This window comes from Sarcophilus harrisii, chromosome 5 (assembly GCF_902635505.1).
Source record: "Sarcophilus harrisii chromosome 5, mSarHar1.11, whole genome shotgun sequence".
Classification (NCBI taxonomy): domain Eukaryota; kingdom Metazoa; phylum Chordata; class Mammalia; order Dasyuromorphia; family Dasyuridae; genus Sarcophilus; species Sarcophilus harrisii.
The window spans coordinates 30897863-30925267 of record NC_045430.1 but is presented as its reverse complement, the minus strand read 5'-3'; the positions used below and the strand labels follow the sequence as shown (position 1 = coordinate 30925267).

Sequence of the window (27405 nt, the reverse complement as noted above, 5' to 3'; positions counted from 1 at the left end):
ATGTGCATAGAAAGCCTGAGGCTTAGAAGGACATTATTGGCAATATAAGTGGACTCAATGGAAGGCAATGTTGACTTGAAAAACCATACTAAATAACTCACCAAGGAGGTAAGATGAGGCATGGGTGCAAATATCTATGTGTAAACAAAATACATATGAGCTGAATTGGGAGTAGTCTCAGAGGGACAGTACTAGAAAAGGACAGAAAAGGCTTCTTGTAAAATGCAAGATTTTTGCTGAGACTTGAAGGAAGCCAGGAGGTGGAAGTGAGGAACATTCCAGGTATGAAGGCAATAAAGTTGCTTAGTGTCAGAAGATGAGTGCTATGTGTGAGGAACTGTTAGTCAACCAATATTTATTGTCTGTTATGCAACTGACACTCTGCTAAGAGCTGAGAATAGAGAATGGTAAAAGAGAGTTCCCTGCTGTTAGAGCACTTACATTTCAATGGAGAGACAATATGAAAACAGACAAGTATAAACATGATACTCCATAAAAGATAAACTAGGAATAAACAACAGAGGAAGACTTCAGTATTAAGGGGGTTAACTTTTTGTAGAAAGTAAAAGAAAATGTTTGAAGAAGGTTCAAGCTGGGAATCGGACATGCCAAGTAAGACAAGCGATGGAGAGGAGAGAGGAGAGAATTCCATGTGTAGGGGGACATCCAGGAAAATGCCTGGAGTCAGGAGGTAAAAGTGTCTTGTACTAAGAGGGACAAAAAGTATCTACTTCATGCTTGTTCTCTCAACCAAACTATTGGAGACAACAGGCCAAATCAATTGTAAACAGTACAGAGTAGGAAAAAACTCTAGTAATCATAGAAAATACAATTCAACCTACAATTTCCACCCTGGATACCTCAGAATCAGCCAGGGTCAGGATAAGCAAAAGTCCTTAGCCTTTATTCTTGGTCTTTAAGGATAGAAGTGAAGGTAATGGAAGAGAATCTCCACAACCACCTTCTTCCTCATCTACCACAAAGAGTGACCCTGGCTAGTTTTACTCCACCTCCTAGTCCCTCCCACAATTCTCTGTATACACCAATCACTGAGCCAGCACAGGATAGTGGGAAGGGCCATTTTCCAAGCATATGCCCATAGAGTATTGTCCAATCAATAATTAGCCTCAAGTGCTCATGGCTGTTCTGACCTCAGTGTTGGTGTTCTTTTTCCAAAACACAGCCAGGGGATAAAAGTTCAGATCTTTTATTGTGTCCCTCAATATAGCCTGGTTAGCTCAGAGGCTGCTTGGTTCTAAGAGCTCCACCCAAATGTCTCGAAATCCAAAGGTTTGTCCTTCCAACTCCAGCCAGCACCAAGATGGAAGATGCAAAGAATCTCTCTTGCCTTGAGAGATAGGGCTCGTAGGCTTCCTCCCAGAGTACTCCTCTCCGACCCCTGGGAATGTTCCAAAGTAATTCTTTTGAGTGGCTCACTGGAGCTGTATTTATGCTACTTCTCTGAGAGTGGGATTGTAGGATATCTCCCACCATGCTCTCTGACTCTTAAGAGCTTCAATGGGAGGTGTGAATTCAGATATCTCTTTCTAAGCCCTGAAGTCTCCCAAACATGTGAACTCCAATGGGTACTTAAATATTTCTTGCTTCTATGAGCTCTCTAAAGGTGTGAACACAAGCATCGTTTCCATCAGTTGTACTTAGTACCTTGTTTCAAGTTCTGGCCCAAAATATCTCCTAAGATCAAATCAATCATATTGAACCATGCTAAATTAGATAATTATTGTCTCTATCAACTCTAATGGCTTAACACTTTGTAAAGATTGCAACACCTCAGGGCATAGACTCAAAGAGTTTCAGCCCTCTACATCTCTTGCTTTCTTTTGTTTTAGAACACAGGTAGTCACGCCATCCCTGACTTCTCAGGGAGGTGAGAGCCCCCAAAAGGAGGTGATCACGCCCTCCCTGACTTCTCAGGAAAGGAGGTGAAAACACCAAAAAGGAGATGATCAAGCCCCCCCTGACTTCTCAGGAAGGGAGATGAAAAGCATCAAAGGGAAGTGGGGATTGCTAGCAGGTTTCTGGGCTGAAGGTCTTATTAGAAACAGGTATGCACAAACCCATCAGCATGGGAGGTATTACACAAGCACATAGCAATAACGCACAGGCTATTAGTGATGACTCTCCCCACAACCAGTGCAGGCTCAATGTGGTGCAACAAACATGAATTGTACATGCAAGTAATGATATAACAAACAATATAAATCAATATGGTATCATAAGAGATTTCCAGAAGTCCTAGAAGAAGGGTATGTAAACAACAGTCACACATCTTCAGCAGCCAAGAAATAGTCCAAAACCAGTTTACTGACCATTGCTTCACGTGTCCGGGAATCAAATGATCCCCGCAAGTTTTTGAAGTCCTGCAACAGTCTTTTTATGTGTTAGGAAATCCAATGATTCCAGCAGATTTTGAAGTCCTACAATAGTCTTATCATTTCTCAGAATCCAATGATCCCTGAGGGTTTTGAGGTCCTACAACAATCTTATGCTCAGAGAATCCAATGATTCCTGAAGGTTTTGAATCCCTACAATTTTTGATGTCCATGAGTCAGACACCATAACTGCCATGCTCATTCAGTAGTGGGCACAGTCAGCAGTGGAACCACCCGATGTGTCTTGGGTCTTCTCCTTCATTTCAAGTGTCTACTCCGTCTCTCTCCAATGGACAAGGCAAATTTGGCTTGTTGGCACCCATCTGATTCCTTCTCCACCTGTAGAGATACAAGCAAACCCTCTCCCCCAAGCAGTTAACCTATCCAGTCCCTTCCATTCACCACTTTCTGGGTCTCTCCACATCACCTGGTGATTATCTAAAGATAGTGGAGCTGCTTGCACTAGACACTGCCCTTCCAGGGGGTTATAAAACCTGTCTGCCAGAACCAGTGCATCTTTGTCAAAATATCAAGAAATTAATAGTATAGCTAGATTCAGAAGTTCTCTAGGGTTATCTGTGGCTCCCCTTTTTGTTTTTGGAGAAGCATCTTAATATCTATTTCTCCTCTCTACTATTGCCTGTCTTTGGGGATTAAAGAGTATGCCAGTGGTGTGTAAAATCTTATACTGTGCAAAAAAGAGTGCAAAATGTTTAGAAGTATATGCAGGTCCATTGTCTGCTTTTATGGCTTGTGGCACACCCATAATTGCAAATGCTTGTATAAGGAATTCAGTGACCACTCCTTTGTCTCTTTTGCTGCTGGTATTGCAAAAGTGAATCCTGAAAAAGTGTCTACCACAACATGGATAAAAGACAGATGATCAAAAGATTTGTAATGGGTCACATCCATTTGCCAAATTTCATTGGGTCTCATACAATGAGGGTTTTTCCCTGGAGCCAGTGTAGGAGCGAGGAAAAGAAGGCAAGCTGTACAGGCTTTTACTATGCTCCTAGCTTCCTCTCTTGTTATTCCAAATTGCAAATGTAAAGCTGGAACAGCTTGATATTTAAAATGGTTGTGCTGGGAGGTTCACCCACTCTTATCACACTGTCTCCTTGATGGACTACTGTGGGTGCCTCTTGTGTAGCAAAAACTGGTATTTCAAGGGTTTTTTGAGTGACTCAACCACATGGATAAAGCTAGTTCAACTTCTCTCAAAGCCTCTTGAGCTTCACTTGTAAGCTGATGTGGTGAGTTTAAAGCACTGTCTCCCCTTAAAATGTCATATAACGGTTGTAATTGATAGGTAGTCAAGCCTAACACTGGACACATCCATTGGATATCTCCCATCAATTTCTGAAAGTCATTTAAAGTGTTTAGCTTCTCTGTTCTTAAGGAAAGTTTTTGTACTATAAGCACCTTAGGGTATACTTCATATCCTAAATATTGAAAAGGAGCATATCTTTGAATTTTTTCTGGAGCTATATGCAATTTGTAGTTCCTTAGTGTTTCCATGGTCTTTTTAGACATGCTTCTAACATTTGTTCCTCAGATGCACATCCCAACATATCTATCATCCATGTAATAACATTACTTTTGGAAATGCTTTTCTTACTGGAATAAGAGCAACAGTAACATACATTTGACACATAGTAGGGATGTTTTTCATTCTGTGGCAAAACTGTCCATATCTTTTATAAGGCTCAGCTAAGTTATCAGGCTCAGCTAAGTTAATGCTGGGCACTGAAAAGGCAAATCTTTTCATATCCTCCTTATCTAGAGGGATAGAAGAGAAAAAATCTTTAATGTCTATTACCCAGAGGCCATTCTCTAGGCGATTGAGTAGGAGATGGAAGTCCAGGCTGAAGAATTCCCATAGTTTCCCATCTGTTCATTTACCTTTCTTAAATGCGTCAACATCCTCCATTTTCCAGATTTCTTTCTTACAACAAATACTGGGGAATTCTAAAGACTTAGAGAGACTTAGAGAAGGTTATAAGTGTCCTTGGTGAAAGTTGCTCCTGTACCATATCTAATAAGGCCCGAATTTTATTGCTACCTAAGGGCTACTGTTCTATACTCACTGGTGTATCAATTTTCCGTTGGATAGGAACAGTTGAAAGTGTTGGCAGGCCTTCAACAGCAGCCCTGCCTAAAAAACCGAGGTACTCATTTTTAATCCTAATTGTAAAATTCTCTTCGCCACAGATAGATGGGTGAAACTCCTGTTTCAACTTCAAATATCCATCTCAAAGGAGTAGCAGTAACTTCAGCTGCTATTGATTCCCTTATGCCAGACATGTAGGTATCTGCCTTAATCTTTGGCCAGTGATTGGGCCAGTTGGCACCTCTAATGACTGTACAATCTGCACCTGTGTGCAAGCCTTCTAATTGTATGCCATTTATATAGGAGCTGAGCATAGGTTGGTCAGCTGTTACAGCTGCTATCCAGTATATTCCTGGATTTTGTTGCCTGGAGTCAGAGTCTGGGTGACTATCACCAGATTGCTTATTAGGAGTCTGTATCAGTAATCCTGATGCTACTACTTCTCCTGGTTGATAAGTCACACATTGTCTACCTGTATTAGTGACTGGGATATTATCTACACATTCCCCAGTTTCCCACATCACTGTGTGGATGGACACTGTTTTGTACATACTCTCAGGAGGTGAAATGGTCAAGCCTACTGTGCCTGGAGGCAAGGGATCCATAGGCTGGAGAGGAACAGATTTCACCTCTCCAGGGGTGGGGTATCTCAGTTGCCCCAGCTGCATATAACTCTCTTCTCCCCAATTGTAATCCCTTTCTTCCATCAGGTTGCTTTCTGGCTGGTTGATTGTGTAATCTCCTCCTCCCATCGTATGGCTTCCTGGATGATTTTTTCCATTTCACAAATTTTGTTTTTTAAGGAGTTATTTCCTTTTTCCATTTGCCATTTTGTTCTTTTTTTAAATAAAAGGTCTGCTTTTAGGGCAAAGGAGAGATTGACCAAGCTTCCTCTATAGATAGCAGTGGCTATGCTGAGTCAGTGCTGACTAACTTCTGGTGCTGGGTGGGTAAGGCCAGGTCCCATGAAATTCTGGTGTTTATGGACCCACTATTTGTCTTTTATATTTGTGTTGAATGCCTCATAACTAGTAGACTAGTCTCATAACTAGTAGAGATTAGCCTACTAGTCTCTACTAGTCTACTCATAACTGCCTTGCAACCAGGACAGAGTAGCCAACACAGCTATAGATTCCTCCTGGGAAATTTTCCAACCTGAGAAGCCCATACCACCCTGGGACTGTGCACTGTCTGCACTTGGCATCTGTGCTCAGCTGATTGCACTCAGCCTACCTGCACTCAGGCCCACCTGTGCTCAATCTGCCTCCCTCTGTGCCCGACTGAAACAGACCTTTCCTGGAAATCTTTGAAATTATCTTCTGCTGGTGGTTTGTTATACTCCCAATATTCGTGGGTTCTGTCACTCAAAACTAGTTTGAGGGTCATGAGGAGAGCTCAGAAAAAGACATGTCTCCTCTCCACCATCTTGGCTCTGCCCCCCCTCAAAATCTTTTATATTTGTGACATATATTCAAAGGCTTACCATCTCTTCAATTTATTTTTCTTTAAATAATTCCAATAAGAATTCTCCTGTAATCCAATAACCCTAATTTCTTGAAAATGTTTTTATATTTTCAAGTTAAAGATTTAGAATATGATTTCCATATGAAGACAGGTGAACAAACAGATATGAAGTTATAAGTGTAATATAAGTGTAAAATATTATGGTTTTCATGTATACTTTATAGAACCACCTTCATTACTCTTTAAGCATACCTCATATAAGTGTCTAATGAAAAGTGTATGTTAGTTTCTCATGGGATATAGACTGGATATGTGGTTGTATTGATAAGAGAAAATTCCCTTGACCACTGCAGGTCAGTATCTTCTCTGCAACATCAAATTTTAGAAAATTGCTTTGGTCCATGAAAGTTTAACTGACTTGCCCAGGGTCATACATAGCCAGTGTGTATAAGAGATAGAACTTGAATTTAATAGGTCTTGCAAATGGCCCAGGCCAGATTTTGCTCCACTATGCAGTGCTGCCTGTCTTGCTTTTAATAAACAATAAATACAGGAGCATCTTTAAGCATGAGTCACAAAAATTACACATAGGGAAACTAAATTCTAAATATATTTTTCAAAGGACATTTTTGTTAAATATTCAAAATTTCTGTGGAATCCTGGCTGGAAAGTTGATTGTTCCAAGTACATTATTCACTTCTCCAACTTGAATTTTGTATAGTTCCTTAATTTGTGAAAATATGTAAGCAATTAAATGTGTTTTTTTTAATATACATACACATACATACACTCACACATAGATACATACACATCTCCCTTTCATTCCCCAACGCCCCCAAGCAAACTACAGTTAAGAAAACATATAAACATACCTCAGATACATGGCTTTTCTATCCCTGCTTATTCTTTCATTAAATTCCATACCATAACTTGGCTTACTATTACATTTCTCCCTTATCTTCTTCTCTCACCCTTTGCTTTCCTATTTTCCCATGCCTCCCCAGTTATTTATAGATTTTTGGAGGGTTCTATACTCCACATGGTATGTATGAAATGTTGCCTATTGAAACCATTCCCAATGTGAGTAGGTTTTCAGAACTATGAGCCTTCCTCCCCTCTAATGCCTCTGTGTTTATTCTTCCTCTACACCTCATTTGTATAGCACGATTATATTTTAACTTTATTCTGCCAATCTTCAGTTTGAGCTACCCTATTGTTGATTTAAACATAAAATAGATATTTCCCATGTAGAAAAAAACAATTTGTTCATGTTTTAACAGTTTGTCCTTGTTTAGTCTCTTAAATTTGTTCTTTGATATTGGCATATATATATAAAATTTTTTGTTAAGTTCAGGTTTGGAAAGTCCTGAAAATCTGCAAGCTCCTTCAATGTCCATTTTTTCTCATTCAAAATTATAATTTTTCTCTATATGATGTTTTTGGCCACAGGCCAAGTTCTTTTGCTTGTCTGTAGATATGATTCCAAGACCTGCAATCTTTTCTTATAGCTGTTGCTAAGTCTTGTACAATTCTAATTGTTCCTGCAGCATATTTGAATTTTTTTTTGTTTCTTGCAAAAATTTCTATTTGATCAGGGAGTTTTGAAATTTGGCAATAATATTCCTATGTGTTTTCCACAAAGGATTTTTTTGAGATGGTGATTGGTGTATTTTTTCTATTTCTACTTTCTCCTCGTGTCACTCCAGGACAATTTTCTAGAATTATTTTCTGCATTAATTTGTCAAAGATGACTTTTTGGTCATAACTTTCTGGCAGTCCAATTCTTGTATTTTCTCCTCTTGATCTGCTCTCCAGATCTGTTGTTTTTCTTATGAGTTGTTTCATATTCTGTTCTAATTTCTTTTTTCTTTCAAATCTGTTTTATTATTTCTTGGTCTTTCATAGCTTCACTAGCATCCCCTTGTCAGATTCTAATTTTCAAAGAGTTAATTTCATCATTGAGATTCTGTACCTCCTTTTCTATTTGGTTAAATTTTTTCTCCATAATCTTGTTTTTCTTGGATGGTTTTAATTTTTTTCTTTAGTTTTTCCTCAATGTCTCTCATTTGATTTTGGAATTCTTTTTTGAGCTTTTCTATAAATATTCTCTGGGCAGGGATCCATTTTACATTACTCTTTAGGGTAAAATCTTTTTTTTTTTTTTTTTTAACTAAAGTGTCTTGCTCTGTAGATGAATCCTGGTCTTCTCTGTTTTCATAATATGTTTCAATTATGGAGTTCTTATTTCTTTGCCAGTTCATTTTTTTTAAATAAAACCTATTAGTGTGCCTTTTATTGTAAGCACTTCTAATCTTGTGTTGTGTCCTGCTTTCTAGAATCCCCAAGTTGGGATGACAAAATGTACAATGCTTTCTAGGAGCCTCCATGACGGAGTGATTAAAATATACCCTCAGAGTGGAGAAGTGATGAGGTGGGACTTGTGACTCTCCACTCTGACAAAGAACCCCAAACCAAGATCTCCACCCTTCTGCAAATGTCCACATCCAGCAGTGTCCCTGCCCAGCTGCTTCTGCAGTCACCAGGTGCTGGTTCCTTTTCACCCAAAATGCCTCTCAGTAGCACCATTGGCTTGTATTCCCAATCAGCAGAGGTTCACTCTGAATTCCTGGACTAAAACTCCCACTCAAGAAACTGTCCAGACTAGGAGGGTAAAGTCTCTGTGATGAGGATCCAGCTACCACCAGGTAGCCCAAGGGAGCTAGCCCAGAAATATTTGCATTTCAGTATGGGGTCTTTCTTCAGATCTAATATCTACCTAGTATCTGGAGGACCCCTGTTCTACCCCAAGTCTGGTTTTTCACCAGTCTGTGTTTTCCCCAAGACACAAATTTATTCTATTTGCAGGGGAAATCAGGAGAGCTTGAAATTCTACTTTACCTATCTTCCCAGAATCCTCTCTGGCAAATGTGTTCTTAGAAACAATAAAATCCTGTCCTGATGTAAACTTACTTTCTCAAGTCATTTCCAACATGTCATTCATTAGATTTCAAAATTTAAAACAGCAAGCTTAAAAATTTTCCTTATTACCATTTCCTTATTGCCAAAAACATTCCTTATGCCAAGAAATAAAGGCATCAGCATGGTACTTGTTCACATAGTCATACATATGTGCATCTGCCTTAATATTTACAAAGCCAAAGTAAGAACAACCCCATAGGTTAAAGCAATTGAAGTATTGGCTCATTAAAATGACTGACGCCAAAGACCTTCATAGTTGACTGACTATCCTTACTGACCTTTCTCTGGTAGACAGGCTGAGCTGTAGTTTAATTAGGCTCAGAGAATATAAAAATAAATTTGTGTGTGTGTGTGTGTGGGAGTATTAGTATGCTCATTTATTTTAATATAGTAATGACAATGGAAATGAGTTTAGGTAACCATTGGTTTAAAATCTAAATGTTTTCTAAAACTAAAGAAAAATGAAAATCCTATGGCCATTCAGTATGACAATTAAAAGAAATTGTTAATCCCTTTTTAAGACTGAGATACTTTTAAACGTGTTCAATAGTGATCAGAGAACCCCTGCCAATTGAATCTAAATAGAGTATCACTAATTATCCACCAATTTTAAGTTTATATTTAATATATAGACATACTCAAAATGATAAAAATTGAATTTGTAGGTATCAGCTACTTGTGAAGTCGTTGAAAACTCAGATTCTTTTCAATTCCCCTTTTAGACTTATATTCTCCCCTAAAATGCATAGGCAAACAAGTTGTCCTAGGAACTTGGTGCTACTCAGTCAGCATGACGGCTTATCATGCAATTTTCTTTTACACCCTCTTTTCCTCTAATATGAGCATTGTATCATTTTATTCATTTTATTTTCCTTTTAACTAGTCATAATTCAATTTCCTGCAATTTGACAAACATAAACATCTTTTTAAAATTCTTTAATCTTAAAGATTTCTGCCAAATCTTTCCCAGGACTATCATCTTTTTACCCTCTCTTCCTTTAATTTTGCTTATCCCTTTTCTGAACAAAAAGTGCACCTTTACATCTGATAAGCAAAGGGGACACCTGGATTGAGAGATAAAATTAGTAGTGTAAATTGAATTAACCAATCTCAATATTTTAAGGTTACCTTCATGTTAATAAAAGGCTTCATTTCATCTCCCCCTTTTCTAATTAAACCTTAAAATTCATAGTTAATTTTTAAGAGATGCAAAAGTCTTATTGCATTGTTTTTCTGTTTAATTACTAATTTAACTAGCATTAGAACCAAATACTCAAAAAGACCTGAATTCATATTCAATCTCATATACTTTCTAATTGTGTGACCCTCAGCAAATTTGTTTCTCGGTTTCCTCAAGTATGAAATGAGAATAATAATTAGGTCCACTTCCCAGGGTTATTACAAAGACCAAATGAGGTAATATTTGTAAAGTGCTGAGCACAGTGTCTAGGACATAATAGATGCTAGTTTTCCTCCTTATCAAACTATATCTAAGCATGTCAACGTTGCATTGCAGTTGAGAGAACAGGGGAGGAAAAAATCTCTTTCCCTCTACCTATCTTCGACAAAAGGAAAGTCCTGAAAAACAAGAAAAATTAAAATATATATGTGTGAATACTTATAAACACATTCGTTACTTCTGAAATGATTTTGTTGTGAATATTTCCTCTACCAATATATAACCTAACCTTTTTACAATTTGATAGATGGTCAGCTATGGGCAGCAAGGTTTTCATTGGATAGAATGCTGGGTTTGAAATCGAGAAGACTCATCTTTGTGAATTTAAGTCTAGCCTCAGATACTAGCTGTGAGGCTCTTTGCAAGTCACTGAATTTTGATTCTCAGTTTCCTCATCTGTCAGATGAGCTAGAGAAGGAAATGGCAAACTGCTCCAATTCTTTATCAAGAAAACCCAACATGAGGTGACAGTCAAACAGGACTGAAATAACTAAACCACTAAGATGGACTTTGAAATACACTATCAATAAAAAAATTCATCCTTCTTTGACCAAATTGGTGATGTCTTTATGACATTAGTTAGGTTGGTCCCTGGACAGCAGACATACCAAGTGCTCACTGCAAACCTTTCTAGCATGGTAGAACTACCAAAACTTTTACTCTGCTGGAATAGCCTGTACCAATACAGAGCCACTTCAACTGTACACTGCTGCATTTCAGTAAGCATTAGTAGAGAATGCACACATATGTGCCCATGTGATTGTACAAAGATACAATATGCCAATGTTTAAGGGTTTTTTCTGAGGCAGCTGCTTTACTAAAAAATTTGTAATTGTGGATGGATATTCTTATTGGGAAAAGTTATTAGATTTGACAACCAGGCAGGGTGAAGCCCATCTGTAATCCCAGTTACAGGGAGGCTGAGGCTGGCAGATTTCTTGAACTCATGAGTTCTGGGCCATGCAGTAGGAAATTTGCTCTATTTGGCATTAGTATGGTTAATTCCAAGGTACAAGGGATCAGCAAATTGCCTCAGGAGAGGTGAAGCAGCTGAGGACAGACACTGAGCAAAGTTCCCATGCTAATCTGCGATGAAATCTAAATCTACCTACTGGATATATTCTCCTCCCACCTTCCAGCTATTTTGTCTTATCATATCAACAATGAGAGTTAATTCATATTTTGTATTTAGGTGACAACAGTGGTCATTTATTTTGGAAATATTTACAGTTTAGGCATAAGAATAATAATGCATGTTATATTAAAAATTATCCTAAGATGGCACAATTTTGATTGTTGTAGTACATTAATAAACAATCACACTACTCTCTCATTTCTGTAGAACACCTCTTCACCTGGCTAGTGCTAATGGACATGCAGATGTTGTGTCTCTCTTAATAGAGAGAAAATGTGAACTCAACTTGTTAGATGACGAGAATAAAACACCTTTAATGAAGGTATGCATTAGTTAACCATGCTTTTCAATGAAATGCATTTTTATTTCTTTCTTTGATTAAAAAAATTAATAGTAAATAAGTTAATAGGCTTTACTAACTTAATTAAATGTCACTAATGATGCTTGAATATATTAAATTTTATATTACATTATTATTATTTCTTTATACATATTATACTAACAGGCAATAGAATGTCAAAGGGAGGCATGTGCAACAATCCTGCTGGAACATGGTGCAGACCCTAATCTTAGGGATAGAAACAGCAACACTATACTTCACTATATTGCCTCTAGTGAGACCAAATTCATGGCAGAAAAACTGATGAAATACAAAATTGATATTGAAGCAAAAAACAAGGTATAAGCTAGCCTCTTAAAGTAGATCTATCACCTAAAAAATCAAATAATGTTCATTAATTTTAAAAGGACTATAATTAGTTTATAGTTATTTCAATGTAATTGTTTTTGTTTTAGTTTTTTACATATTTTGGCATTTAAAAGCATTATCCTGGAAAGGGGTCCATGACACAAAAAAGTTAAGAAACCTTGTGTTAGGAAGAGTCCTACAGTACTGCAGGGTTACCCAGTCAGTATATGTGTGTCAGCAGCAGGGCCTGAATCTAGGTCTAATTGACTTTGAATCTAGCTAGTTAGCTATTTAATCACATCTGTCTCTCCAGAATCTTCTTTGCATGATATATTAGGTCTGCTCTCCAGAATGCAATAGTTCCACCAGACATTGCACATTTAAATTTTTACAATATGAATTTCACATGAAGAAATGATATAACTTTTTAGGAAAAATTTTTGAAATTTATTCCTACTAGGTATAAAATTACATAGGGACAGAATTTTCACAGGAACAAAATTTTAAGTACATGTTTATCCTAATGATTACATGTTTAAAATAATTTTCTCTCTAGAATTACTGAATGACTCTTGATTTTTTTGGAATAAAGGCTTAATTTGTAATCATTGCCACTTGAGAGAGAAAAAAACAAAGAACATATTAGGAAGGTTGGTAAGAAAGGGAAAATGCTAGATGAATGACTTTCTTGCTGATATAACCCTCTCAAGACAAGATTTTTTTTTAAATTTGTTTTGGTTGTTGTTGTGGAGATTGTGGTTGTTTTGAGTTAGTTTGTACACTCCAGAAGAATGGGTAAAGATAACTAGTCAATTTTAAACTCAGCCAGGATATAGCTTTATTCTAAGTAGAGTTCTGAGGGGAAAAGGTTTGGCTACATTTGGACAATAATTATGAAATGAAAATGGCAAGAAAGGAAGACATCCATGGAATAATACAAAATAGTCTCTTACAAATTCTGGATTTCTATCTTCTGATTACATAATTACTAACTAGAAGGAATCCTAGAGACATCTAGTTTCATTATATCATTTTTCATGTAAGGAAACTTAGGACCCAGAGAAATGAAATAATTTGCTTAATGATCACATAGAAATTAATTAATAGACACAGGATTAATGCTCTGGTCTTCTAACTCCAGTGTTCCATTGTGCCACACTTCCTTTCCATATCATTAGCAAATTTACAAGATGTTCACAAAATGTCATAAGCTGCATTAAAGTAAATATAGAATTCTTGCTTAACATAATGGTATCTTTATTTTGACTTTGCAGGAAGGTCTTACACCACTTATGCTGGCAATTAAAGCAAAAAACAATGACATGGCAACTATTCTCTTAAACAATGGAGCAAATGCAAATGCCATGGATGGCTCTAAAAGGTACAGCAATTAAAGCTTAAATTTTTTAAAATGCAACTTTTCTAGAGGAATAAGCTTAAATCATGGAATTTACATTATGTTACACTTAATGAGCAACAGTAATTGAAATTGAATATCATTGCAAAGGGGTGAAAAATGTCAACAAACACCAGCTATAAAAATAAAAACTCTCATTCACGATTCTGCAAGAGAGAAAACACTTCATGTGGGCATACTAACCATTGTTTATTGGTGATTACTATTTGCAGTTTTCTTTATTGATTTAAATTATTGAAGATTATTTCATAGAAATTTTGAACTCTCACGATTCAGTTGATTCTCTTGATGAAATAATCTTAATGTCACCCCTGAGGATTGTGGCATGTATTTTCTGCTCCTTCTTCTTTCAATTTCTCTTAAGAATATTCACGTTCATAAATATAAATAAATAAAAGCATGATATGGTGAAATACTTTGATGGACCCTTGATCTTATTGTCAAAACTCATGACACTGTTTCTTATTTTGATCCTTCCATCCAATCTCCTCCTACAGGATTTTTGTCATTCTTCATAAAGAATCCAGGAAACACACTAACTCGTTCCTTTGGTTCTTTTAATATTTGAGGACCAGTGCAAACTTTTATTTCCAATACAATATTAGCCCACCTTTTTTTCTGTTCATGCATGTCTTTGACATTACTTACTACATCAAAGTCATTATTGCCTGCACCTACTTATATTCATCATACATATGTCCATGGCTCTTTGGGATTATCTACAATTTTGATTCTTCTGAGATCATTTATTTGGGTTTGGGATTTTGAAACATTCACTGGGGCCAAAAATCATTCCTGGGAGAATATTGATGTTTATAAAATGAGTTTTTGAGACAGCATGATCATTAGAAGTACTGTGTAATTTTTCAAATGCAATCCAATTAGCTCTCTTTTCCCCAACAATTTTGAGACCACTGCATTATTGTTCTTCAATGGCTATGCAGGCTTTCGGTGTTTGCATGTGTGTCTATACATACAAATATATCTAAAAAGATACAGATAAATGAACTAGATGGAGTGACTCATTAAACTACACAGAATCTAGTCCAATCAGTTCTGACAGATGTGACTGTTTTCAACAGTAAGGTGATTCAGGCCAGTTCCAATGGTCTTGTGATGGAGAGAATTATATACACCTAGTGAGAGGACTATGGGAACTGGGTATAGATCACAACATAGTATTTTCCTTTTTGCTGTTGTTGTTGTTTGCTTGCTTTTTGCCTTCTTTCTCATTTTTTTTTTACTTTTTGATCTGATTTTCTTGTACAGCATGATAATTGTGGAAATATGTATAGAAGAATTGCATATGTTTAATATATATTGGATTACTTGATGTCTAGGGAGGGGGTGAGGAGATGGGAGAAAAAATTTAGAACACAAGGTTTTGCAAAGGGAATGTTAAAACTGTTTATGCATATGTTTTAAAAATAAATTAAAAACAAAAAGTTTTGAATTCCTATTCACAACTCCCATTAAGAAACCACATGTGAAATTATGCAAAATGTTTCCATAAAAGACTTGTCGAGAAACAAAATATAGATCTCTCATCATTTAAAAAAACAGCAGCAATCTTTCAAAAGAGAAGTAGGGTTGGAGGAAAGGAAAAAGAGAGGAGCAGAGAGGAAAGTGAGAGAGAAGAGAATATTTCATTGTGTACTCAGATACAATCAAATTAGTTTCTTATAAGTCCTTCAGAATAGACATTGATCATTGTACTACTGAGAATAGCAAAATAATGCACATACCACAATTTATATAGCCATCTCCGAATTGATGGTCATCTTGATTTCCAATATCTTGCCCTGAAAAGAGAGTTCCTACCAATATTTTTGTGCATATATAGGTAATAATTAGCAGTGATATTAAGTCAAATGATATGCATTAATTTATTGCTCTTTGTATATAGATTTTATCTTCTGATCATTTAGCATTTGGAGCATAACTTTTATTTTTAATAAATTTGACTCAGTTTTTTTCTGTTTGAGAATAGTGTTATCAGGTGAAACTTGCTTCAAAATCTATTTATAATTACTGTTGCTAACCATATTTTCTCCCTCAGATTCTATTCCCTCTCTCCTTTCACCCTGACCCTCCACAAAAGTGTTTTGCTTCTGACCATCTCCTCCCTCAATATGCCCTCTTAATTTTATCACCATCTCCCCTTCCCATATACTGTTTCCCTCCTGTTTTCTGAGTTAGATTTCTGTACCCCTATCAAAGTATCAAAGTACTCCTCTCCATCACCACACACAACATGTGTTCATATTGCACATATATATGTATTAAGGGTAAAGAATATGAGATATCCTCGTATTGAAGAATGCCCAGAAAAATATAATTAAATGTGACTAGTTAAAAATTTTAAAAACAAATTGCTTCTTTGCTATTCTAGAACGGCCCTTATGCTTGCTGTCAGTGTGGAAGCTTTAGGCTTGGTCACTCTTCTTCTTCAAAATAATGCTGATCATACTCTCCAAGATACAGATGGATGGACAGCTGAGGAGTATGCTAAGATCCATGATTTTCCTCTGTAAGTGCTAACATAATCCTAATTTATCTTAATATAAGTGCATCTAAAAGATTTTTTCCTCCATAAAATTGAGAGTGAATCTGGCTTTCATAGTTGCATATTATAATAATTGTCTGGAAAACACCCTGGTGAACCCCAGCTCTTGAGAACTGCCACATGCTTCAGCATAGCCCCAGGAAAATGGGCAACCTCTAGCAGACAGACTGCTACCTGTTTCATACTTAAGGATACTAAGAAGAAATTGATCAAATGGCAAACTTAGGTGATCAAAGTTCAGTAGGAAGTGAGCAAGAGAAAGGATACAAGGTAGAGTCACATAATCTGAGATTAGAATTTTCAGAAGTGATAATGAAAATAGCTGCCATTTTTGTAGTTTTCTTAAGATTGTGCAATGTTTGATATCAATTTTAGTATTTCATCATCACAAAATTATATAATTCAATAATAATAATAATAATGCACATTTATAGAGACAGTAGATTTTTTTATTTTTTTGTTTCTATTTTAATCTCTTGCTGACCCCTCTCATTTGTAAGAGACCTAAAGTTAGTTTTAAGGAAAATGACATTATGTCTTGGATGCCTTCACATGAGTGCTAACCAAAAAAAAAAAATTACAAATGTTAATAGTCAATATTAGAATTCACAGAGAGGCAGTTTGCAGGGATAAGGATGCTCACCTTGGAGTGCTGTGAAGTGATCATGACCCTCATATTGTGTGTGACCTTAGACAACTGTAACCTTTCTGGGATTTAGTTACTTAATTGATAAAATAGATTATTGCTAATGTACCAAATAAGCTTTATCAGTTCTAAGCCTACAATTCTATAATATTGTGACTGTGAAAACAAGTGTATTACATCTAGATTGATTAGTTTTTTCTATAGACTTTATTTTTATTGGAACAAGAGGTTTGGCAATTGTTAATGCTGTAAAGTTACCCATGTATATATCCTGTAAATTAAAGGCTATTAAATAAAAAAAAAAAAAAAAAGTTAAAAAAAAAAAGACTTTATTTTTTATTAAAATAATAAAAAATCTAATTAATATTTGAGATACACAAAGACTTCTTGCATATAATTTTTATCTTGATTGATGTACCCTTATTATGTGCTACTTTTTATTTTAGATATGTTTATCACAAACAAATTGAAAAACAGATGATACAAATTGAAAAACCAAAGGAACAGATTGAAGAACAGGAGCCCTGTACATCCCAAATCAGAACTTCTGCACCATCCCTGGATAAAAAAGGTAGAACTGACTAACCCAAATAATAGTTAATTTTTAAAAAATGAAGAGCAATCTTAAAATTCATATGTTCTCTTTTTTTTCTATTTTCATTTTATATTTTGAAATAATAGGAACTGGTTTATCTCTGGTTAATGATTTAATTACCCTTGTAGGTCTACTATCTGAAGCTGCAAAAACCGTGTTTGTGTTATCTGCTTTATTAGGAAAAAAAAAAATCAGGCTACACTGTTAATTTTCTGATTTCTAAATTATTTTAAATATGTTTAACCAAATTATATGAAAACTCTTTAACACTTAAAAATATTAAATATTATATTTGGCAATATGATGTTTTTATTCTTAAATGTGGGGAAAATAAATAAGGCATATTATTTATGATGGAATATAGAAAGAAAGATCAAACAGCAGAAGAGCAGAGTCTTCTTTTTTGGAACTCAGTAACTCACTTATTCAAGTGGAAACACATTTTAAATGTTTTCATTTATATTCATTATATTCAATATATATATATATATATATTCATTTTAATGTTCATAAAGCTTTCCCTTAATACAAACTAAAGAAAATGAAAAATCAAAAGAATTAGGGGACCAGCAAATAGAGAAGCAGATTTGAAAAGTAATACATATGATCTACATTTTCTGCAGATATTTTCATACATGTAACTCCAAATTGACCCTCAGATAACTTTACAACTTTCTGATTCAAATAGTTAAATGATAGAGATAGAGAGAGCATTTTCTGGTTGAGCTTCTAACACTTCATCCTTCTAGCTGACCCATTTGAAAACTTAATGGCCTAAGTTTGCAATAATAAATTCATCTTACATTTATATGATTATTTTTTAAATCAATTTAAACATTACCACATGAGAAAGATAATATGGATATTCTGGTAATTCCTACTTGAATGCTGATGAAAGCAGGAAGCTTAGATGACTTCCTTACAGGAAAGCATAGAGGAAAATATTTTTAACAACTGGGCATTACACTATCAGGAGGAGATGAGTTATGTAAAGCTTATGGAAGAACAGAGAAACTGCAATGGCAGAAAAAGCAGTGTTTAATTTTAAGTACATTTTACTACTGCCTAAAAAATGTTCTTTTCCAATAAAATATTTTAAATTCTATTTTTTGTGAGTAGAAAATTAATCATCACTTTTCCTTATTTATTAATTTGTAAAATGGTAGCTCTCTGGGTACTTTTATAAAATTGTTCTGACATTTAAGGGGGAAAAGTGAAGTTCTATTCATCAAAAATCTATTATATTGTATCATGTTAATTAATTAATTAATTAATTCCTAATTCAATTTTAATAAAAATGATTACGTTAATGATCTCATTGACAATGGGGTATCTGTGACGAAATCAAAGAAAAAGTTATAGTCTGTAACAGAATTAAATATAAGTACAATTAAAGAGTATGGCTTACTAGTGATAGAACTGTACATAAATATATTCAAGGAAGGTTATCAGAATATAGATGTCAATTCTGTGAATATACAGTAACCAATAACACTTCCTATGCAAGGTCAAATTTTAGTTTATGGATAAATGTACTAATGTTAGTTTTAAATGGCTAAAAGAATTAGGAGTATAAATAAGTTAATTATATGATTGCTATTATAAAATATATTTGCTTTATCCCAAATGCTCATCTTCCACCATAAGACATTTATTTGGTCCACTTTATTTTCTGTTCATCAAAAAATTGATAAAATTCATTATTTAATAGGTTTGTATAGTAATATAATAGCATTGTTTAATTACACATTACATTCTTTTGAACTTGAAGAGTAACTGATCTATTATCATAAACTTCAAATCTTCATTATTTGGGGGGCAAAGCTTAGAGCAATAATTAGTTGAGGACCTTTTTCCCCTTGAGTCTTATTCAGGAGAGCCCTTTGCATATAAGTTTTCCTATAAATTACATTTTCAAAATGAACCAGACTCATTATCATGAAGAATAAGTGTGCTAGAGCCCTGGTTCTGGCCCCTAGAAGTCCTTTTTAACATTCCTGAAACCAACATCTTGTTTTCTTGCAATTAATTTTTGGATTTTTTTTGGTAGATCTTAATTGTGAGTAACCCCAATTTTGTTAAAAATCCCTAATTTACGAGTTTTCTGATACTTTCACAAATTATTATATTCTGCAATTAAGCACTCACTAATTTTTTTTATTGGTGACTTTGATATTTTAATTCAGGGTTATAGTGGAAAAACTACAATTTATCCATAAGATTTAATGGATATTCAATTTGCTTTTTGCACAACATGATTCAAATAATTTGAAATTTTTTGAAATGAATCAAATGTAACTATTTTAGTTGTTTAATTCTTAATTCTTCTGTATTTTATCCTCTCTGATTAGTAACAGGAATAACTCCATTAAAATAGTGTTTTAATGTTTTCAAATTGTTTTCTTCACATTACTTTTGCCCTTGCTTATAATCCTTGAAATTTATCCTTTAGGGGAAATGTCTAGAAACTTTATTTTTTAAAGTAACATTTTCCCTTTAAAAAAAAGATTAGAAGACAGACTTAAAAACTCAGAATTGGAAATTACAGGTAATCCAATATAAGTCCATCATTTGGGAAAATTCACCATTAATGCTAATTTTTCTTCTGTAGAGATAACGTGTTCTGTCAGTGTGAAGCAATTAATGTAACCAGATCACTGATAGATATCTCATACTTTAAGACCACCTCTTTCTACTTAAAGAGATTTATCTTATTTAACACAATTCCATTTAAATCATATTGTCATTGCTCAAAAAGCAACACTATAGAATGGCTTTAAAATTATGCTTTTCATATTACACTTTATAGAAGTTCTTTAAAATTATGCTTTTCATATTAATTCTATTTATGTATCAAATTTTAATTGCATTTTAATTTTTTCTATAATAGCACAAGAAAATATTGTAGAAGATTCTATAAGCAGGTATGGTTCAGAGCAGTTTTATATTTCTTTTAATTAATCCTCTTGATCTAGTGTTCAATGAGAGCAAATTCAGACTTTTTCAATTCAGAGCAAAGCAGACTTTCATCCCTCCAAAAGCTATATCTTTAATTTCACCAATTTCCACTATCACATTAATCTATGTTTATCTTTCAAAATATTAGGTTTACTTAATATCTAATTGGTACATGTGTATATGCATTTATGTATATAGGTACATTATTATATGTATATATGTTTGTGTATATATGCATAATATACAAATAATATGTCAATACATAAACATACACATGTGTATTTATGCACACTATATGTGTGAGCATGTATGCTTATTTATAAGATTGGCAACTGTTCTGTGTTGTGTTGCCTGAGGATGCTGAAGGATTAAGTGACTTGTTTGGGTTCACAAAATCATTATGTGACAAAGGAAGAAATTGAATCCACTGTATCTTTACCCCCTTCCTACTTCCTATCCACAATGTCCTAATATAACTATTAACAATTACTAGTTACTGGATGAATGAAGAATAAACCAGCTATGTTCCATATGGCCACAGCACATATTAGCCACCTGGAATAAAGCCTTTTAAAGCACATGGGCAATGTAAATATGTATCATCTTATACTTGTGGAAATTTATCTAAGTGCTCAGATAAAGAAATTAAGACAAGAAATGGTATTGAAAATTCTCAGCAAGTAGAGAAGCAATAGAAAAGAAGAGGGAAGTCTCTGGTGAGTGGTTTCTGCTTGGAACTCTTATAGACAACTATGGTAGAAAGCTACTTTTCACTTTGAGGAATTTTTTTCCCCAGTTAAGATACATGTTGGCAAACGGGCATTGTAGCATAAGAAGTGGTAAACCTTTTTAAAAACCCATTTCTCTGGAGCTCCTAGAAAGGCAAACAAATGTAGCAAAGCACTAACTATAAAAGCCATTAGTAATAATGACTAAAGACTAAGTATCTCACTTCTAGTGAGCTCATTTTCCCACTGCACAGAATGTTTATTTTTCAGTGACCTCCAGATTCTGTGCTTTTTATTGCTATCAGTGATTAAGAGTTAGTCTTAATACCAAAAAAGGGCGAAAAGTCTGGGGAAAAGCCTTTAAAGCCACTTTCTAGATGATCAAATAAAATGAAGTATTACTAGAAAAGATAAAAAAATTTTTTTTGAAAAAAATAGAGAACCTAAAAGGCAAAACAGGGAGTGATTGTGTCAGGAGGTTGGTGGGAAGAATCCTGTGATACCAAGAACATTTCGAACCTTTCTTCCTATTTTTATCCAAAGAATGAAGAAGTACCAGATATATAAAGCACCAAGGTACCAGGCTGGGAGAGCGGTTCCTAATGTGACAAATTTGCCTGAAATATTTATCACAGCCACAAAGGATGGCGTTTACTAATGTGAAACAGTTTAGGGAATAAATCATATATGATTAAGCAAGATGCTTCAAATAACATGACTTTTTAAAATGAGGGAAGAGGGAGAAGGAAATAAGGCCTTGATCTAGAGAAAAGAGGCCATTAGGAAGGAGTTAGGGAGCTGGGTAGGAAAGGGCCTGGGTAAGAACAAACTCTCATGTAAATTGTATCTATGTTGTAGGATGCCTTGATTAGATATGCTAACCAGACAATCCCAGGAAACTGGGAATTACTTATTAGCTTGTGACTCCAGGCAAGCCTCACTTAATCCTGTTTGCCTCAGTTTCCCCATTTGTGAAATGAACTGGGAAAAGAAATGGCAAACCACTTTGGCACCTTTGCCAAGAAAAGCCAAATGGGATCACAAAGAGTCAGATACTACTGAAATGATTGAACAACAACAAATACAACTCATATCTAGAGCTGAAACCTGTGGGGGGGAGGGTAACTTTAAGAAAAAAAAAGTGTTTGTCAGAACCTAATAGGGAAGGCACAGAGAACAGTGACATGCTACAAATAGATTCCATGGTTTTGATGATTCTGTGATTTACACTATCCCATTGTGTTCGTTTATCAACTTTAGAAAAGTGTGAAAATTTTAAGTGAGATTATTCTGGAGAATAGACTGGTAGCTTCTACACTAATATTTTCTTCTCTGCCAAAGTGAATCTTGGAATAGGAATAGTTGAATATATCCTGCTCTATTCAATCATCCTTTGTAACGTTTCATTTGGTGGTAAAGCACCTTGCAACAACTAAAAAGTTTTCTTGTTAATGACTGACTTCTGGAAATAAAAGTACTAATTTTGGGTTGTTGTGGTTTTTTTTGAAAGATGCTCTGACAGTTCAAGATCTGTTAAGTCCCGGAAAAACACAAATGATGAACTGGATTTTGATAGAAAGGTAAAGTTTCTTTATTAAATTGTTTTTACTATTATATTTCGGTTTGGAGGATGGTTTGCTCTGTTTTTTAAAAAAAAGTGCAAACAATAATATACAATTTCTTTAGTATTTAACACTAAAGATCCAAATGGAGTTAAATGAACCCAAATGATTTTAAAGCCTATAATCTTTTATTCTGTTTCAAGTTTTCTTTCAAGTTCCCCACTTCTAGCTTAATTTTGTTGTGTGTTTTTGGGTTTTTTCATTTTTTTCTGAAAAACTAAGTGAAATCAACTTTTATACAATTTACCTAATGCCAATATTTCTATGTCTCTCTCCATATTTCCTTGTACCTTTGTATTTATCTGTGCACTGAAAAGAGTATTAGATTTGGAATGGAGGCCCAGGCTTCATATCTTATGACTGCCACTCTAAAATAAATGGCATTTTAAAATTTAAAATCCTAGATGATATTTAAGGTTCCTTCTAGATCCAAATCTGTGATTTATTCCATAATGTTCCCTTAATTTTGGTTGTACAGGTTGCTTCCAATTTTTTTTTACAAGTAGAGCAGCTATGAATATTTTTGTCCACATAGATCCTATTTTTTCTTCCTATGCTTTTTTTTAGGATGAATTCTCAGTAATGGGATCAGTGTTATGATTGTTGTATGTTGTTTTCTAAAACACCTGCATCAATGTGCAGTTTTCCTAGTGGTATTTAGGATTTCCCACTCTTTGCACTATTTGTTTTTCTATGGCATTTTATTTATTTTTTAAATTTATTTTATTTGAAAAAATAGAGTAAGAAAAAACAGAAAAGGAATACAAAACAAAATAAAGCAAAACAAAAGAGATTATCATGCGCCTTGCAAAACCCCCGAGAATTCAAAATATATAACCACAAATTACCAGATCAAGAAGTATATACATATATATATATATATATATATATATTAGTAGAAGAAATTATATTCATGAATGTCCATTATTTTTACTTCTTTATATATTGTTCTTTGGTTGTCTGATGTATAACTTATTTATTTTACTTGTTTTTCTCCTTTAATTCCCCCCCATCCTAAAGCAAATTACAGACACACATACACACACACACACATACACACACACACACACACACACACACACAAAACTTTCCTATCCCTGTTGACTTTAATATTCTGCTTAACCTCTCCCTCCCCATCCAAAGATCCCTCCCTGGTCTTATTTCCTCACCCTTTGTTTCTTCATCTGCTCATCTTTCTGCCCTTATTTCTTTATAAATTTTGGAAGGTGCTATACTCTTCATGATGTGTATGTAGTGTTTCCTATTGAACCCATTCCCAATGTGAGTAGGTTTTCAGAACTATGAGCCCTCCTCCCTTTGGTCTAATGACTGTTTTTATTTTTATTCTACACCTCATTTGAATAACATGATTTACCTTACCTTTCACTTTTAACTCTGCCAATCTTTCTTTTGAGTTACCCTGATGTGAATGATTAATTAATTAATTGTTGATGTGAATCTTAAACATATAGTATACATTTCCCATGTAAAAACAATTTTTTGATGTTTCAACAATTTATCTCTGTTGAGTTCCTTAACAGTGATCTTTGATATCGGCTCTTATATGTTAAATTTTCTGTTAAATTCAGGTTTGATTGATAGAAAGTCCTGAAAATTTGCAAGTTCATTTAATATCCATTTTTCTCATTCAAAATTATAGGCCTAGTTTTTTTTTTATTATGAATAGATTGATTCCAGAATGTACAGTCTTTTATTTTACCTGCTACTAGGTCTTATACAATTTTAATTATAACTCCAGCGTATTTTCTTGCTTCTTGAAACATTTTCATTTTGATTTGGAGATGTCAATATTTGGCAGAAATGTTTTCTCTAAAGGATCTATAAAGGTGGTGATCAGTGGATTTTTTTTCTATTTTTACTTTCCCCTCAGGTTCTATCACTCCAGGATAATATTCTTGGATTATTTCCTGCATTATTTTGTCAAGTCCTTTTTTGGTCACAACTTTCTGCAGTTCAATTACTCCTATATTTTCTTTTCTTGATTTGTTCATTTTTCATATATGATGTTTCACATTCTGTTCATTATTTTCTCATTCTTTATAATTTGTTTTGTTGTTTCTTGGTCTCTCATAGCTTCACTGGCTTCCTTTTGCCTAATTCTAATTTTCAATTATTTTCATCTTTGAGATTCTGTACCTCCTTTTCTAGTTGATTAACTTTTTCCCATCATCTTCTTGTTTTTCTTGGATGGATTTTATTTTTAGTTTTTTCCCAATATCTCTCACCCAGGGCCTTATTTCAGCAGCACAATAGGGCCTGGCATTCCCAATCAGGTGAGATTCATTCTGTTTTCTGGATTAAAATTTCAACTTGACAAAAAGTATGGTAAGGTGAAAGTCTCTATGGTTCCTGCTAATACTCCACTATACTCAGGTAGTCAATGGGTCCCCACTTGATGTTTCTGTGGAACTAGCCTGGAGTTCTTTGCACTTCAGACAGTTTTACTCTTCAGGCTTGGATCTTTCCAGATCTTCTTGGGTTATATCAGAACCCTTTTCTTCCCCAAATCATCTTGATCTTTCACCAGTCTGTTCGATCTGAGGCAAAAAATTGTTCTATTTGTGGGGAAAATCTGGAGAGCTTGAAATTTACCAACTTGCTCTTCCATCTTCCCAGAATTCTCCCTCTTTGTAATTTTTGACGTTCTGGATGATATAATAAACTTGTGTTGATTTTTAAATTTCTCTTGAGTGTTGGAAAATTTGGAACATTTTTTCATGAAGTTAATTCAGTCATTTCTTCATTTTGAGGTATTTTGCTAGATTTGGAGATTTAGAGATATGTATCAGATACAGTCAATCTTCAGCTGCCATGGAAGTAACATTGTTAGAAAATGATTTGAAAATCAAACTAGACATTGAATATATGGGAAAGAGGGCATTAGGTTGCTATGATCATCAAAGTTCATAATCTTTTAACTAGAGATGACTGATCATACTATTTCAAACCAAACTTAGCAGCCTACAGTTTGAAGTAATTTCTGACATGCTCTCAGATGAATCCCTTGTCTTTGACCCTCTTCCAGCTTCCTTTTTCTCATTAGAATTTAAGCTTCCTGGGGGCACACTGCCATTCCTTTTGCTTGTATTGGTATTCCTGACACTTTATGTTGTGAATTACATATATTTTATATTACACCCGCACATACACACACACACACACACACACACACACGTGTGTGTGTATACATATATATATATATATATATATATAAAATACATAAAACTGCTTAATAAGTATTTTTTCTAAGCTATGTAATCTTCTTATCCTAGGACTGATTATACTTTTATTGTTGTATGATTTGTAAGGTTTATGTTTAAAATTTGTCTTTAAAAGAAAAAAAATCTCATTCAATGTGTCCTAATCTATGTTCTTAAATATTCTTTTTATAATGGGATATATTTATATAATGTTCTTATTCAGAGGATTTGCACTAGATTTTGGGAACATAATTGTAATAGGAACCTTGACTTTTAAGTTAAAATAAAATAAATAATAAATTTGTATAGGCAATGGAATACAGAGTTCATTGAAGGGCCTAGTAGGTATCAGCTGTTCCACAAATTGGCAGCATTGTGTGCACAAATGTGCAGCATTTTTTCTCTACTGTGCATACAAGTTGCCATTATGAAAGTGAACGTGAGGTTACAAACTACATCACATAAATGCTTGAAGTTTTAAAAATTAAAGCACATGAATGTTGAGGGATGAATGTATATATTGCATATTTATTATACAGATCTCTGTATAGTCAAACCTATTGATTTTGTCTCCAGTACTTTTTGATGAAGTGTATCTTGCATAGTGGATCAAAAATCTTATTCTATTTATTACAAGATTTAATAGAATATTTAAATTCATACAGGCAGCTAGATGGGCGTGTGGTTAAAGGAGTGGTCCTGGAATAAGGAGGACCTGAGTTCCCAGACTCTTACCACATAATAGCTGTGTGAACCTGGGCAAGTCACTTAAACCCAATTGCCTATTACTATTAGTAGAGTTTATTATAGTGTAGAGTATGAGGTATAAATTTTACTTATAGACCTTACCTTTCACCGTTTGCCTAAAGAAATCCTAAGCACCATAGAAATTTTGTCTTAAAATGCCTGGTATTTTCGAACCTCCAAGACTTTCTTTTTCTCCAAGAGTTTCTTCTTCCTAAAATGTCTTTTTCTATCATTTACCTATTGACCCTGTAAATTATAGACTAATCTTTCTTTATCCCATTTCTTTCTCTCTTCTATGAAAGTAAGCTCTCTTTCTTTTGAGGTCTATTAATACCATATTTTCCACACTGTTTTATGCTATAGTTATTGGCATAAATATTTTTATAGCTCCTTGGGAAAAGAACATCTTTTTTTATCTCCCATTGAATCTAGTAGAGTAACTTACACACAAAAATATGAGTTGATAATCATTTTTCTTCATAGTGAATTTGTTGGATTACTAATGCTCTATATAAAATTAATAAATAATAAATATTTATATAGCACTATTTATATTTATTTTTATATAGCACCATGCTAAACACTATATTAAGCACATTATATTTGATTCACACAACAGGCCTCAGAGGTACTGTGTTACCTTTACCATTTTACAGATGAGGAAACTGAAGCAAACA

General features: G+C 34.3%; 1 protein-coding gene across 1 annotated transcript in view; it reads left to right on the top strand.

Annotated features, from left to right (window-relative positions):
* The first annotated feature begins 605 nt into the window (after positions 1–605).
* LOC116419493 (POTE ankyrin domain family member E-like) overlaps positions 606–27405 on the top strand; it is a 38473-nt gene continuing 11673 nt past the window's right edge. The window contains exons 1-8 of the mRNA XM_031940137.1: positions 606–691; positions 11748–11862; positions 12046–12219; positions 13503–13609; positions 16038–16175; positions 17304–17428; positions 20343–20376; positions 22649–22718. Coding sequence (XP_031795997.1) covers positions 606–691; positions 11748–11862; positions 12046–12219; positions 13503–13609; positions 16038–16175; positions 17304–17428; positions 20343–20376; positions 22649–22718 — 849 coding nt within the window. The remainder of the gene's footprint in view (positions 692–11747; positions 11863–12045; positions 12220–13502; positions 13610–16037; positions 16176–17303; positions 17429–20342; positions 20377–22648; positions 22719–27405) is intronic.